General features: G+C 38.8%; 1 protein-coding gene across 1 annotated transcript in view; it reads right to left on the bottom strand.

Moving 5' to 3' along the window:
• Positions 1-12,853: 12,853 nt before the first annotated feature.
• PARP8 (poly (ADP-ribose) polymerase family, member 8) overlaps positions 12,854-15,373 on the bottom strand; it is a 68,363-nt gene continuing 65,843 nt past the window's right edge. The window contains exons 24-25 of the mRNA XM_009709834.1: positions 13,844-13,928; positions 12,854-13,231 (exon numbers count right to left, since the gene is read on the bottom strand). Of these exons, the coding sequence (XP_009708136.1) occupies positions 13,129-13,231; positions 13,844-13,928 (188 nt within the window). The 3' untranslated portion in view covers positions 12,854-13,128. The remainder of the gene's footprint in view (positions 13,232-13,843; positions 13,929-15,373) is intronic.

Raw genomic sequence — 15,373 nt, 5'->3', positions numbered from 1 at the left:
CTCTCAGGCCTGAGTCCCCAGTGAGGGACTGAAGGAAAGTGACCTCAGCATTGTAGTTGAGCCACCTTTCCTCAGGGACTGTTTTGCACTGTCAGTGTTGTTGAGGAAAAGCTCACCTCTCTCTGCCCACGCAACCAATGCCAAAACTCAGAAAATATTTGCTTTTACTGTGCTAGTTTTTTTTACAAGCTAAAGAAGGCTTTGTGTATTGTAAAATATGCATTCTTTGTGCTTTCAGTTCTTTTTGGTGTATATCACATGTGTGGTTGTATGCCACTGTCCTCATCTTGTTTCAGAGTTTTGTGTTGGTGTGCTGTGGTTTTGCATGAGCTACAAGTTGAGAACTGCAGCCCTGCAGCACGAGATGGGTAACGGAAAAGGTGTTCTTGAAATAGAGGGAAGAACCCAAATTCCACCTCCTGCACAGCATAAATTGCTACCATCAGTTCCTGCATCTTGGATACAGGGCTGCATCGTATTCAGAAAGAGGTTTCTACCCTAACAGGTGCAGCTTTTTAGTGATATTCCCTGCTGTATATGACACACTGCAGGCGCAACTGTAGGAAAAGCCTGAGTTTTTGAGACTGATCTCTTTCATGGCTGCTGCATGCATATGCAGAAGGCAGGCTCTGACTAGAGTTTAGTATGCACACGCTTTTCAGGGAACCGTAAAGGAAATGGTAGAGTGCATTCATCTCCCTAGCATTGATGAGAATCCAAATCTGATTATTCTGAGGTGAGCAGAGAGTTTGACAAGTGTTTGAAAGCTCAGGCTGTTACATTTTTGCTACTGCAATGCTGGTGTTAGATCTTGAAAGTGTCACTCCTAAGTCCAGCAAGGAGTTTACATGTTTTGTTTATTTTTCTGTCCATTACATCTTTTACGCAGTTGAAGAATCATTTGAACAAAAATGTGTGATTGGTGACTTCTCTGGTAATGCGGCAAACCCAGTTGGTAGAAAGGCCAGCTCTTCTGATGCTGAGCCAGGGCCTGTGCCACAGTGGCACGGCCACTTCGCATGTGAAACTCCTATGAGTGTAAGTAAGAAGAGACAGAGGTAATGCTTTCTAGTGAATACAGGGAAAGGTGAGGAGATGGGCTTTCAGTCCACAGAAATTGCTCAGGAAAGGTAATATGGACATAGCAAAGTGATCTTGCCTGGTAGGTGTTCACCACAGAATCATAGAATGGTTTAGGTTAGAAGGGACCTTTAAAGGTCATGTAGTCCAACTCCCCTGCAATGAGCAGGGACATCTTCAACTAGATCAGGTTGCTCAGAGCCCTGTCCAACCTGACCTTGAATGTTTGCAGGAATAGGGCATCTACCACCTCTCTGGGCAATCTCTTCCAGTGTTTCACCACCCTTATCATAAAATATGTCTTTCTTTTATCTACTCTGGATCTACACTCTTTAAAGTTTTTAAACCTTAAACTCTTTAAAGTTTAAAACCATTACCCCTTGTCCTATCACAACAGGCTCTAATGAAATGTTTGTCCCTATCTTTCTTATAAGCCCCCTTTAAGTATTGAAAATTTGCAGTAAGGTCTCTGCAGAGCCTTCTCTTCTCTAGGATGAATAACCCCAACTCTCTCATCTTGTCTTCATAGGAGAGGCCCTCAGATCGTTTTTGTGGCCATGGCAGGGCATGTTTCCAAGACAGCACTGAAAAAATAACTTATGCAAACGTTTAAAACGTCAGCACAGAACTAAGTGTTTTCTTGAGCAAGAATGCATGCTTCATCCCAAGTGAGCCTTTGGAAGTGGTGGAGCTGAATTAAAAAAATAGTTCAGCTTGAACCGCCAGGAAAGAAGGGCAAATGCAGCTGGGCAAATAGGAGACAGTGGAAGACCCTGTGGCTCAGGTGTGAATGAAGATAGCCCTCAGTTAAGAGAGAATTAGCTGGAATGGCCAAATTTCCAGGCACGCTGCCTGGTGCACACTGCAGGAAGCAAATCCTGCCCACCAAAAAACAGCTTGGAAAAGCAGTTCTCGCCTAGGCTTTCTCATACCAGCAGCATGGTCCAGTATGGACATTGTAGGAACAATCCTGTAAGTAAAATTGCTTCCTCAGTTAAGTAGCCCTTAGGTGGTTGGCCCAACATCCTGACCTAAAGAAATCAAATCAAAAGTAAAGATACAGAGATGAGCTCAAACCAGCAGAGAAAGGAAAGAATACAGTTCATTTACTGGTGAAAGAGCTCAGTGGAACAAAAAAAACCCCCAACATCCCCCTTCAAATAATCTAACTACCATAGCATGATTTTCATCAAGTGATCACATTATGTTGATTAATCACTGCAGGAAATGAGTACCTCAATTCAGGTTTTATGCAGACCAGCAAGAGGGTGCAAGGAAGTCTGTGTTGCATATTGCTACTATACCTTTCAAGTTTTTATGGCCCTCAAGAGAAATGAGGCATTCATAATGTGGGGGAAAAATAAAAATCATACAGAGCACCATAAATCTAAAGGACTAAGTTGTGGAAATCACATCTTTAAACTGACACAGCTGTGATTAACTGGCAATGGCTTTTACAGTTAGAAGTTTTTGGATATAGTTATTTGCCCAGAGAAAGTTTCTGGTGAAAAAAAAAAAAAAACCAACCAAAAAAAAAAACAAAAAAAAAAACCACAAAAAAAAAAAACAGAGCAAGTACAAGTATTTAATCAAATCCTTGTTTGGGGGCTGGTGGGATGGAATACATTAAACTACAAGCCTTGCACCTCAAGAAGCTTGGTTTTGAACCTGTTCTGATCACAGAGATTTAACTTTCCAGTAGATGTTGGCTCACAGTTTTTTAGAAAACCACCCACAGGATTCAGTAGTCTCTGTTCAGCAGAGCACTGGAATAAATTATCGTTCATGACTGGGCTCTACTTGCTCAGCTGTCTTTGCAAGTTTAGACAATCTCTGTGTATATAAAACAATGGCTCTCCACTTTCCTGTATTCAAACACCAACTTGCCAATCAAAATTAGAAAGGATATATGCATGCGTATATATGTATGCATAGTTAAAGAAAACAAAGGTAATTATTGTTGATATTGAAGTCTATATAGAGGCCTGAATAATAATTGACTTAAATGCTGTGGAATCACTTGTACTTACTCAGGATGTAGGAATAATGCTACAAATCAAAATAATAGCATCCTTCATCCATTTTGCATTTGCTTTCCCCACAGGAGACTGTACAAAGTGAAAAGCAAGCACAGCAGTGCCTTAAGAAATGTAATCTTCCACCAAGGAATAGCTTTACTGCTACAAGGCAAAGATCTAGGTCTAGACAAACTCCTGAGTTTGACCAGGATGGCTGTGGCAGTACAAGCAAATTGAACAGGCTCGAGAATACTACTGGGCATGAAACACAACTGTATGGCTCGTAAAACTGCTAGAGCAATCACTTGAACAATTTCACCCTACATAAACTCCCACACAATTTCCAGCCAGCATGGATCATGAACCACGTCTTTACTGTAGCTTTGTTTCTTTCTTTGCTTTCATACATGCTAGAGTTGGCAAGCATATATGTGAATAAAGGTCCACAGAGCACTCAGTGTAAAAGAACAGTTTACACAAAGTAACATAATTTAGAGATAATAGAATTAGATCAGAATGGCCAGAATTTTTAGCTTTATGCAATAGGTCAATGATACCCTAAAAGCCAAAGCCAAACCCAAACCCAGTTCTCATTTGGACCAATTCATAAATTGTCACACTACACCAAAGCATCTGCTGCCCAGGTCATGGAAACTCCACTTACAAAGAAACAAGTAAAAAATTTTCATAATAAATCTTACACACACATGCCATCAAATCTTTCAATCCTCTAAGGAAAACTTGATTCAAGTAAATGGACTTGGTGCTTACAAACGTAAAAAATATCTGTGGAGAGAAAGCAAATGCCTATGGTAGCTTATTCATGAAAAAGCCTGTTTCAAACCAATTTATGGAACTTGTTCAAGCAGATTAATCTAGGAGATCAATAACATTCCTTAAAGTAACTAAGACCCCAGTAAGCTTTCCTAATATGACAGCACAGGAAAAGAAGAAGCTGGGAAGGAAAGACCAGCAATCCAACCTGAACCCTATTTAAACATATAGCCAGGACTACAGGTAGGGAGTATTTTAAACTTACACTGCCAATTTTGCTTAGATGAAAGGAAATTATGAGAGGAAATTGTGTATATAAAACTCTTTAGCCTTTAACAGCATCCTTCTTGGCATACCCTTTCAGCCACACATTATTGTTCTCATGTATAAGTTAATAGTTTGTACACATGCTTTTCATATTGCAGGACTGTAATTTCAATACTTTTTTATTATTTGTGGCTGCACATTTTTGCATTCTAATTGAAATATCCTTGGTATTGTATTTTAATGCTAATATTTGATGCTTTTCCAAAGCTTAGCTGTGTAAGCAAAAGAGTGAGTGACAGGAAAGAGAACTGTATTGGATCAGAAATTCAGAATATGAAGTCACTTAACAACATAACAAACAGCAAAATGGTCGTCTCCTCAACAAGTCCTCTCTTTTTTGTGTAACTTTTTGGTAGTGGAAGAGACTACTAGAGATTTTAAAGAAATTAAAAAAAAAGATGATCTGGACAAAAAAGATAAGCTAGCCTGTCAGAGATAGAGAAGTACCACAGCTCAGGTTTAGCAAGTTGTTTAGCAGCCACTCACAGACCTTAGTAATCGGGGCATAAAATGGATCAAATGCTAGTGGTACTATCAAGAGATGCAGCTGGAAAAAAGATGCTAAGGTCCAAAGCATACAGTATCTGAAGGAATCTGAAGAAAGGCTGATACTAAAAGACAAGGTAGTAAGGGAGACCTTGGTGTTTCCTTTACAAACAATAGCCATAAATAAAGATGATTTTTAAGCAGAAAAAAAACACGTTACAAGCAGGAGCAATCTAGCAGCCACAGAACAGATTTGAGCTTTTTGATATTTATGTCCTGTGGATTAGCATGGCAAGCATGAAATCTAAGTTTGCAGAAGATAATAAAGAGTCAAATAGTGGAATAATACAATTTCACACAGATGGAATATTGCATGAAGAGCAACATGCCAGCTACGCGGTAACACGTACAGAGGAGGCATGACTGGCCCCTTGAAATTCCCCATGGGCAAGGGTTTGAAAGCCTCTAGCAAAATATGTTATTGCCAAAAAGACAGCAAGTTAGATCTATCAAAAGCTACCACATTAGGGTGGTTAAAAACTGTACTTGTGACACATTGCATTTGTCAAGAGTGTTGTAAACAGTGATATCCCGATCCTTGGTTTTGAGCACTGTTTTAACTTACATTCCTATGTATAGATGCAAATATATTTACATTTAGATACATACTTACATATTTACATTAATATATACATTTAAATTAGCTTGGGCTCTGACTCCTCTCATCCTCAAACTTCTTCATCCTGAAATAGCCTTGGTAGATGATTATGAGCAGAAACACCCCAAAATCCCAAGCTATTTATCTAGAGAGATGGAGGGAGCAAGATTTTTTCCTTAAACAGTCAGCAAAATTGTTTGTTCAACAGCTCACATGGGAAGGATAATCTGATCAGAGTTGAAAACCAGCATGGAAAGTACCAGTCACCTATTTCCTTTCTGGGCTGTTTTACCTGTACAGACTCCGTCAGAATATGTAAATAAAATATAAGACAGGCTCCAAGGAACTGTCAGCTACCTAAGCCATTCTTCATTCTGCTCAAGATCTGTAAGAAAGTCTACTGCTATAAGTAAGCCTGCTACATGTAAGTTCAGCAGGACATTGCTTCAAGCATGCTATTAGACTGAGTTATACAGCTACAGGACAGCAGGTTGAAGGAAACTAACATTTTTTTTCTTTTTTCTCCCAAACAATGGAAAGCTTTCTCTTTAAAAGTTACAAATTAGAATTGCTTTGCTGATGATAAGCTCTGGCTTTTGTTGAGCAAACCTTAAGCCAGGAGTTCCTGTATTTTTTTCCAGACATGATCTCTAGAGACTTGTGCTGCTCTTGCTTCTGCAGCAGTCACTGTTCCTGCTGCTGGTGTTATTCCCACCGCTTCAGTATTTTGCAAAATGCCAGTTTTCTGGAACTGGTTGAAATCCAATAGCTGACGCCTTGCACAGGGGTTCACTACATTCAGTGCTGCTACTAAAAGGGTCTTATGCCCTGTTCAGAGGCTTCAATTTCCATGTGTTGAATTATACTTCTCTCCCTCGTATGTGAATGGAAAATGTTTGCCACATTTAAGAAAATCATCCTGAGGGAGCTATTATGTGGGCTAATAAAAAATGCCAATTTAAAATCTATGGTTTTGTTTTTTTTTTCACGTTGTTCCTCTTTTTCACCTGTTTCGAGACTAGGCTTTTGCAAGGCACCGAGCCCCAAAGTAAGCCGTTGTTATATTCCTGAAGATTTCTTCTCTTTCTAAAGAGCTTGCACTGTGCTGAGAGCTGGGGCATAGCAAAGTTGTGGCCCTCAGCTACTATTAGCTTCATTCATTTAACACAGCTCTATTTGAGCAGCCTCCCAATGTATCAGGTGGACACGTCCCTCCTGGAGGGAGCCCAGGCAGTGTGACTTGTACAAAATTATTTGCTGCAATCCGCACTGCACGGTAATTCACAAAAAAGTTGGTCAAGCATGCAAACACAGTTTAATGAATACAGCCCATAGCTTTTCCAACGGCCATATTTTCTTAGAAGATATTCTGCTCTTCTTCCCATCAAAAAGGCAATGTGTACATTTGAAAGCAGCTCTGTTCCATTGCAATAATTTTCTATTGCTGTCAATTAATGTTTGGATTTTTAATATCTCAGATCCTGTACTGAACTGTTCAACAGGTGAATACAGTATGCCACAATCTTTCTCAATGGAAAACTGACTATTGATGCATATTGAGAGAGCTTGTGATGCAGTGACTTGGAAATGGAGTAGCAGTTAAGCCAAAGCTGGTATAAATCCTGTCCCTCCTGCTATCTGTGGGTACTGATTTTAGTGAAGTCTGAGATTTCGCCACTGATTCAGCTCGTTTTGCAAGTTTGGAAGTCACTGTTTCTTCCAACTTTAAGGTCCCAAAATATGGAATATTTCTTCCATTATAGATTTCAAGCTCCAGCCTTGAAACAACAAAGGCAAATTGCTCTCCAAACAAAGGCAAATTATCAGTCATTTAGGGTAGGAACGATGTATTTTTTCCTCCCTCTCATAGTTACATTTGTGTAAAATACTTAAAAACGTTAAAAATAATGGTACAACTTTGACTTTTCCAATCAAAATGTGCAACAACAGAATAATAAATTTAACAAAGCAAAAGCTAAAACTTTCAAAAGATACAAGTTAATGTCCACTATATAATTAAAATGAGCTCACAGGCAGTGAAAAAAACGGTATACTCACTGAATTAATAACCAGTTCTGCAAATGTCTGCATATTTTATGAACTGCAGATGTGCATTTATACTTTAAACATACCCACATTAAAGTACAACATGGTTTGTCATATATTTGCTATGTTTTCATGACAAAAACAGCTCTACAGAAAAATAGAGGACTTCTTTAAAAGCAGTTATAAAATGTATCTTGAGACATCCTCATGTATTTTATATGATACTGTACATGCAAAATACTGCTTTAATTCCAGTATTTCTATTTTGAACCAGTTGTGTAACCTATTCAGATAAACACAGCATGGAAAGCTGGTTTTACTGTTCATCTAAGAGTTTTTAAAAAGATCACTGCAGAAAAATTTTACTCCAATAATATGTGTAAAAGCATGGCATAACCTTTAGATGTCATTGAGATTAGCAAAAGTCAAGAAACTGCTTCAGACATAGTTTAATTCTTAGACGACTGTTTTAACTTCGAACAGGGTTCTCAAAATAGTGCCCAAATGCACAGTACTTGTTGAACAAATTCTGATTTATTGAAAGTAAACATTTACATTGGCTACAATGTTATAACTGTTACAAAGCTGGATAAAAGAGGCTTAAATAGCAATAGAAAGCAAGTGCAGTAAAAAGTGAATAGAGAAAATATTTGGCCTTAGTGATCTTCTAGCAGTATTTACATTATGTACATTTTGTTAAATATTTGTAGTAACTCTAAGGCACCATAGGCTAAATAGCAGGCTGCAGTACTATTTTGTTGCCAGAATTTAATAAATTTATTCAGAGAAAAAAGGCTGTAGAGTTAAAAGAAACATAGGCATATTTTATGTTTACTTAAAGACGTGGCTACTTCTTAAAATTCAAAGATACAATACTTAGTGGGTAAATTAAAAAATTATTTTTAGAACATTAAATTATATTGAATGTGTATAAGGAATATTTTTACTGACTTGCTGGTAAATGTTTAATGTAATCTATTCTTCAACATGTTTTTCACAAGCTAGATATATTCATCTAAAAACTACTTGAATTTTTTTTTTCTCCTTACAAAATTCTTACAGCTAGTATGTATACAAAAACCCAATGCAAAGTATGATGGGTAGTAATTTACATCGCAGTCATTCTGCAGTGGACTGAAACTTAGCAGGAGTACGCAATCAAACTACTGTGAAATAGCAGCTCAAGGTGTTTAATTCGCCCCGCTGTTGTCGGTGGCTGTTGTTCCAGACGGCGAGCAGGGGTACAAAACTGCCACCCTGGGAAAGACAGAGGAAGTCAGGGCTTTCAGATCTGATGTTTCCAAAACCAAATTTGGAAATTCAAGCTACTGGTGACATCCTTGTGCATTTTATATGACACCGTGCACGCAGAACACTGCTCTGCTTTGAGCAAATTGTCCCATTTTTATTTATCCCCTTCTGAAGCAGAAGTGTCCCTCCATTCCTGAGCACTTTAAGGAATTAATTAGATTATCAGAGCCCTGGCTGACTAGACTCAAGATCCTTTCTGAACAAGTTTCAGTGCTACACACAATATTAACTGCTCTCCGAACAGACCTTGCTCAGTTTAGTCAACAGGCTCATCTTTCACCTTGAGGTAGTGTTTGTAATGAAGACACTGTGCAGGACACCAGATTAATGCCTTGGTTTTGCAAATAAAATGCCACAGGGTCCTATGTTCCCCAAGAGACAAGTGGATGCATAGCCAGTGCCAGCTGGGCTGCCACAGTGCTGCCGGCACAATGCCCAGCACACCACAGCGGGGCCGTGGGTGGCAAGGCTGGGCCCTATCTGCCGGGGCCCTCCCAGCCCTTTCCCAGCCCTTTCTCCCCCTCACCTCATCATCACGGCTGCTATCTCCTGTCATGCAGCGAAGGAGAAGCTGAGTCCTGCTAACTCCCGCCCAGGCCCACAGGCCAGGTGATGCATGGGCACCTGCATACTGACCCCATTGTAATGGGCCTTCACCTCAGCGGCTTCTAAAAAACTTGCCATGAGAGTGAGGAGTAACTCGTGCAAGGACCACCTACATCTGTTCACAGGCCTGACCCTCAGCACCTCCGACGGGTGCTCAGCACAATGCGAGATCAGGCCCCAAACCTACCTGTTGTGAAAATGCTAAGATTACAGAGTACTTTTGCTCCCATAGCATTACTTCCCTGTCAGTCACTGCTCATACTCTTTGTATCTGACTTACACTTTCTAGAGCCAAGAAATCCATTTAAATTAATATAATGCTTAAGTAATGAGATACTGTTTATATATTTAGGCTTTTTTTTAGCATTTCTTTTTAAAACATTCTATTGTCCCTTTTTGTTTTTGTTTTTTTTTTGCACTTCATCCAAGTCAGAAGTGCACTAATTGCTTCCACAGTAGTAAGTGGTTTATAAGCAAAGTATAATTGATCTAAGCACAAAGTCTTCATTTGCAGTGATCTTATATTTCTATGAACAAAAGCATAATCTTAGCATTATTCATCATCAGATGCATTTTTAGTACCAACAGCTATAATATTAAAATTATACAGCATCAGTAACAGTTTCTCAAGGGCTTTAGAGGAAAAATATAAGCACAACCAATGCTGGTATGATCAACTAGTTCCTGCAAAATATTAAGCAGAATATTACACAACTGGCCATTTTATGCTAAGTAATATGGAGCCAAAGACTTAGGTTGTCAAAGAGTGTAGCACTGCTGAAGAAAACAGAGCTATGCTGATTTATATCATAGGAGAATATAACTCAAATTGCTTAACCCCTTGAATGCTAAATATCTGCCTGAATCTCAAGAAAGGTTTAAAAGCATCTTTTTTGATTCCTTTCTCAATGTTTAAAATATTCAGAAGTATAAATATGGCAATTCATAATTAGGGTGCAACATTAAGGTATTGACATAATTTTTGCATTGAACCTTCCCCATTTAAGGGCTTGCAATTTGTTGTGGGATGTAGGAAGAAGTTAGAAAGTTCTTTCCCAAGAATTCCCTTGGTTGCTCCGTCCTGGACATGGTGACAGCTAGATAGCTATGGCTTCATGAAAATTTCTGCCAACAGAGATAGGGCAGCCTGGCTCTATTTTCTTTGATTAAAAGCTATTTGTTAAAAGCATACATCTTTACAGAGAGAGTTATAAAGATTGCTCTATCACCAATACATGTGCGTGACAACAGAGGAGGGGAAGCGCAGGGCTTTGGGGGTAACACAGGGTCCTTGCTCAGATGACCCTGGCTTTTTATTTTTCATCCCTTGGAATCCATGTGAATGCAGGGATTTTGAAGAATTTGGCAACATGCAACTTCCACTCTTGGATAAAACCACTAAGGAAAAATCTTTCAAAGAAAAACTCATCCTTGGGCTTTTTCATTCCAGTTCTTGGTGATAAAGTCTTTGTTTCAGCTTTGAAGTTTGCTATAGAAGGGCTATTTATTTTTGAGTAACAGACCCCCAAAGAACCTCCCTCTTTCTCCTCACCTTTTAAAAATTGTAAGAACTAGTACTTTGTAAAACAATCTGAAGACTCATGTTTACCTGCAGATAATGTAACACCTTAGACAAGCTTTTCATTAATATATTGGCTAAAAAAAAAAAACTTGACTTACTGCATAGCAAGTGAATTTTGGTTTAATTCAATTGCTGTTTTGCTGTGACACTGGGCTTGTGTCCTTGCACTGTCCCCTATGGTGTGACATCTTCCCAGGTGGCCCAGCTGCCTCGGGCACGGTGCTGCCCCATACCTCTGCTGCAGGTTGAGGGGACAGGGAAGATGACTGCTTTCTTGGTTTCTCCAGTTCATTCATGGTCATCTTTCTTTTCTCCTAGTTTTTTGAGGAGGCCCCCCAAAGTGGTGAACTATCAGCCCAGCAAGTCAACATAGGCTATCTTTGTGGACTTGCTTCCTAGTTTCTTTTTGTTATGAAAAACAGTGATTCAGACACATACAGCAGGACAAATTATAGAGAGATGGTCAGTCCACAGTTTCAGCTTCACTTCTGAATCATGTTGATCTTGTGCAGTTACACAACCTAAGGCAGTTCTTACTAGACAGACAAATTTCAGGAATCCTCTTTGTTTCATGAAGTTAACCTGTGTCCCAACATAAAAGACAACCATTAGAGTAATGATTCTCAAGTTAGAAGCCCACCAAATGGGGCTGAGAGTCAATAGAAATAGCAGAATGGGGATTTGCAAACAGGATTGCCTTTACAAGTCTAGATGTGAACCCAGAAATACCGAAGTCCTCAGCAAATAAGTCTGGAATGCTAAAATACATTTCCAAGTATGTGCACCTAGGCCCAGTAACACTATTTTACTTGTAGGGTACTTCAACTGCAGCAAGTAATAAGGGAGCGTAGCTTGAACTAGAAAGAAGGAGTCACCCATTACAGCATATATAATGCAGTTCTGTTTAAAAGAAACAAACATGCCTGTGCTCTGTTGTGCTGTTATTTGGCACTTCAGTATCTTTATTATGAAAATAATGTGATAGAGGATTCAGTCTATTTTTGCTTTTTGAGGTGGCTTGTAATAGTTGCACAGATGGGTAAGCTGAACTGCCCTCCATATTCAAGGCTGTGATTGATGCTTCAGGATAGCTACTGCAAGGGTTACCAAGGGCGCTCATCAAGACACAGGATATGCTTTATGCCTTGGAGACCAGGCCCCTCCCTACCTGTGTTGCCATCATGCTCACTTGGAAAAAACAGTTGCTAACCTTAAGGACAGAGAGATTTGAATTTGCTTGTTTTCCCTTAGGAATAAATTAATAAAAATATTTGACCAAGAGAAAGATCAGCAAAATTTTGCATTTGTTTGTATTTTCTGATGTACGAACAATCAACTCAATCACGCAAAAGCCTTAATTCAGCATGTACTTTTAAATATGTTGCTAAATTTAACCACAAAGCAGTTTCACTGAAGTTAAGATGAAAACTTTAAAGAATCTTGTTGATCTAAAGAAACTGTAAAATCTAGTATATAAAAATCATATTTGTAAAAAGGAAATAAACAGCTTCAGGATTTCCAGATGTTTGCTAGGCTTGTATAACTAAACAATGCAAGAGCGCTGCTTAATGCATAAGACAGTGTTTCCAGAGAAGATAAAGAAAACTAAACATACACCATCACATTCATTACTTTTTTCTTTGTTTCACTCATTAAATAAAAAATGTATTGTTGTTCTAACCTTTGAGTCTAAGTCCTAGCTGCATTTGTGTAAAATAAAATGAATCAAAGATAGCTGCAGGTAACCAATCTCTTTAATTTGACATGTTCCAGACAACCTTTTATTGTGTTTAAATACGAGAATATTTTACTTATTGCAAAGTATCCTGCATAATACAGGTGCTCCGCTACAAAATCGTCTCTCTCACTTATAATTCAGTCATTCTAAATTTAAAATACCAGTATACAGTACTAAAACCTCCAATTGAAGTTTAATATAAAAATATCAGCACAAAACTCCTTTTTAAAGTCTGTTTATTGTGAGCAACCAAAATGCCTGTTTAATTATTATTAGTTGCATTATATTAATAGACTTTGCACCCCTACAGTTGCTAATTCATACCATCTCAGGTATTTTGATGAGATAAGAAATACTAAGTAAGAAAACAGTAAGTATTCAAAGGGTTAATTTGCTTAGAATAACAATAATAAATTATTTTTTTCATCTTCTTCAGTTCAAAATCCAGCTTTGAGACTGAGGAAGGCTTCCAAATCACATCAATTAAATAAGAGTGGTCCTTTTAACCAGTAGCAGTTTGATTGCCAATGACTCGAAGAATCTCTTTATGAATGCTTGGTTCCTGCGTATTTATACTTGTATCACCCACTTGACCATCTTCATAACTAAAAAAAAGTACAAAAAATGAAATCAAATTAGTGTTTTATTAATCTACCCAAAACCAGTCAAAACTCTGTTTCATTCAATAATCAAGAGTGCTTGTTCTATAGGTCAACAAGTTTTTTTAAAAATGCTCTGCTGCACTTCACCATTATACGCAGATTCTAAACTCTAGTGGTAAGGCTGCCACTGTTGTTGAAACTCCGAGGCTTAATAAGCCACTAGGAGCCAAAGCGGACAAGTCACAGGTGAGAGAGGAAATGCTCACATCATAGACAGGTAGCCTTTAATGAATTCCTCAGCCTTAAAACATACAGCCAAATAGAAATGGTATTTTACGATACATGTAATATGAGGTAATACCATAGAGTGGGAAAAATCAGTAACTCTCCATTCATTTATTCTATAACAAAATGTCTACTAAGCCTTTGTCACTAGCTTATCTATACAATTCCTAACACAAGTTAAGTACAGAGAAAGTTAAAAAATGAAGTCATACTGAAAAGAATTAGGAAGACATGTCTTTTATCTACTTTGATTACAACTATTGGAGGGAATATGAGGAAAAAGGTTTAGGAAGAACAGAAGTTGAATGTTAAAAGAAGCTTTGTACTCACACAAAGAAAAATCTTGTACACACATGATCTGTATTGGGAACTACCCATATCTCTCCATGTTTGTGCAGATCGGATGAGGTTATCACTATCAGGGAAAGAATAAATTTCATAGTGATGAAAAAATGCCTGGAAAATATTGCTTTACAAGATTTGCTTTTTTATACACTTTAAATAGCCTTCTGGGAATGTGTTTTCCAGTTTTCCACTGCCTGTCTGTGGTGTGGCGTAGACTCTGAGTTGGCTGCTAGTACAAACAGGGAGATGAAATTGATTCTTGTTTCCAAAATACGTTATATTTTCCAGAAAACACAGATGCTTGATGTATGGCAGCCAGTTGTTAATTGGAATGAAAAATGAAAAAGTGTATTTATTAGAAACTGATTTTAAATGGTCACAAGGCTGTTAAGGACGATCTGGGTCAACTAACCAGCCTTTGGAACAGAGATATTTGTATTTGATGATGGCTGACCCAAAAATAAGATGTTGAAGACAAAGCCAGAAACTAAGACATGACAAAACTGGGATTTGCAATACTACCAAATATTTTTTAAAATTAAGCATAGTAATTATGACTCAAGGGGATCACAAAGCTTGCCAAAACTTGCTCAATGCTTAGGAAACAGCAACGTATTTGATGATAGGTTGTTTACCAGTAGAATGAGAACAGAGGAAAGAAACCTTTTTATTGTCAGGTAGAAGCTATATCATCGATCTGTATTTGAAAAGATTTCCATAAATACACTTAACAGCATCCTTCTGGACAAGTTGTCCAATGGCGGGATAAGCGAGTTCACAGTGCGCTGGGTGAAGAACTGGCTGAAGGGCAGGGCTGAAAGGGTTGTGGTGAATGGAGCTACATCTGACTGGTGACTGGTCACCAGTGGTGTTCCTCAGGACTCAGTTCTAGGGTCAGTTCTCCTCAATATATTTATCAATGATCTGGATGCAGGAATTGAATGCACTGTTAGCAAGTTTGTTGATGATACCAAACTGGGAGGTGCTGTTGACTCTCTTGAGGGACAGGAGGCCTTGCAGAGGGATCTAGATAGATTGCAGCATTGGGCAATCATTAATGGGATGAAATTTAACAAGTCCAAATGCCAGATTCTGCACCTAGGACAGAGTAACGCTGGGCACAAGTATAAACTGAGAGAAGAGTGGTTGGAGAGCAGCCCTGCAGAAGGGAATCTGGGGGTGCTGGTCAACAGTCAGCAGTGGGCCCTGGCAGCCAAGAGGTCAAATGGCATCCTGAGGTGCATCAAGCATAACTAGCCGGTCAAAAGGGGTGATTTTTCCCGCTGTATTCAGCCTTGGTGTGGCTCCACTTTGACCACTGTGTACAGTTCTGGGCCCCACAATTTAAGAAGGATGTGAAGGTCCTTGAATATGTCCAGAGGAGGGCAACAGAGGTGGTGAAAGGGCAGGAAGGCATGTCCTGTGAGGAGTGGCTGAGAACTCTGGGCTTGTCTAGTCTGGTGATAAGGAGGCTGAGGGGCGACCTCATTGCTCTCTACAGGTTCCTGAAAAGGG

Source organism: Cariama cristata, unplaced genomic scaffold (assembly GCF_000690535.1).
Source record: "Cariama cristata isolate BGI_N322 unplaced genomic scaffold, ASM69053v1 scaffold10291, whole genome shotgun sequence".
Classification (NCBI taxonomy): Eukaryota; Metazoa; Chordata; class Aves; order Cariamiformes; family Cariamidae; genus Cariama; species Cariama cristata.
Note: the sequence above shows the minus strand (reverse complement) of the source record. Positions and strands in the feature narration are given on the sequence as shown.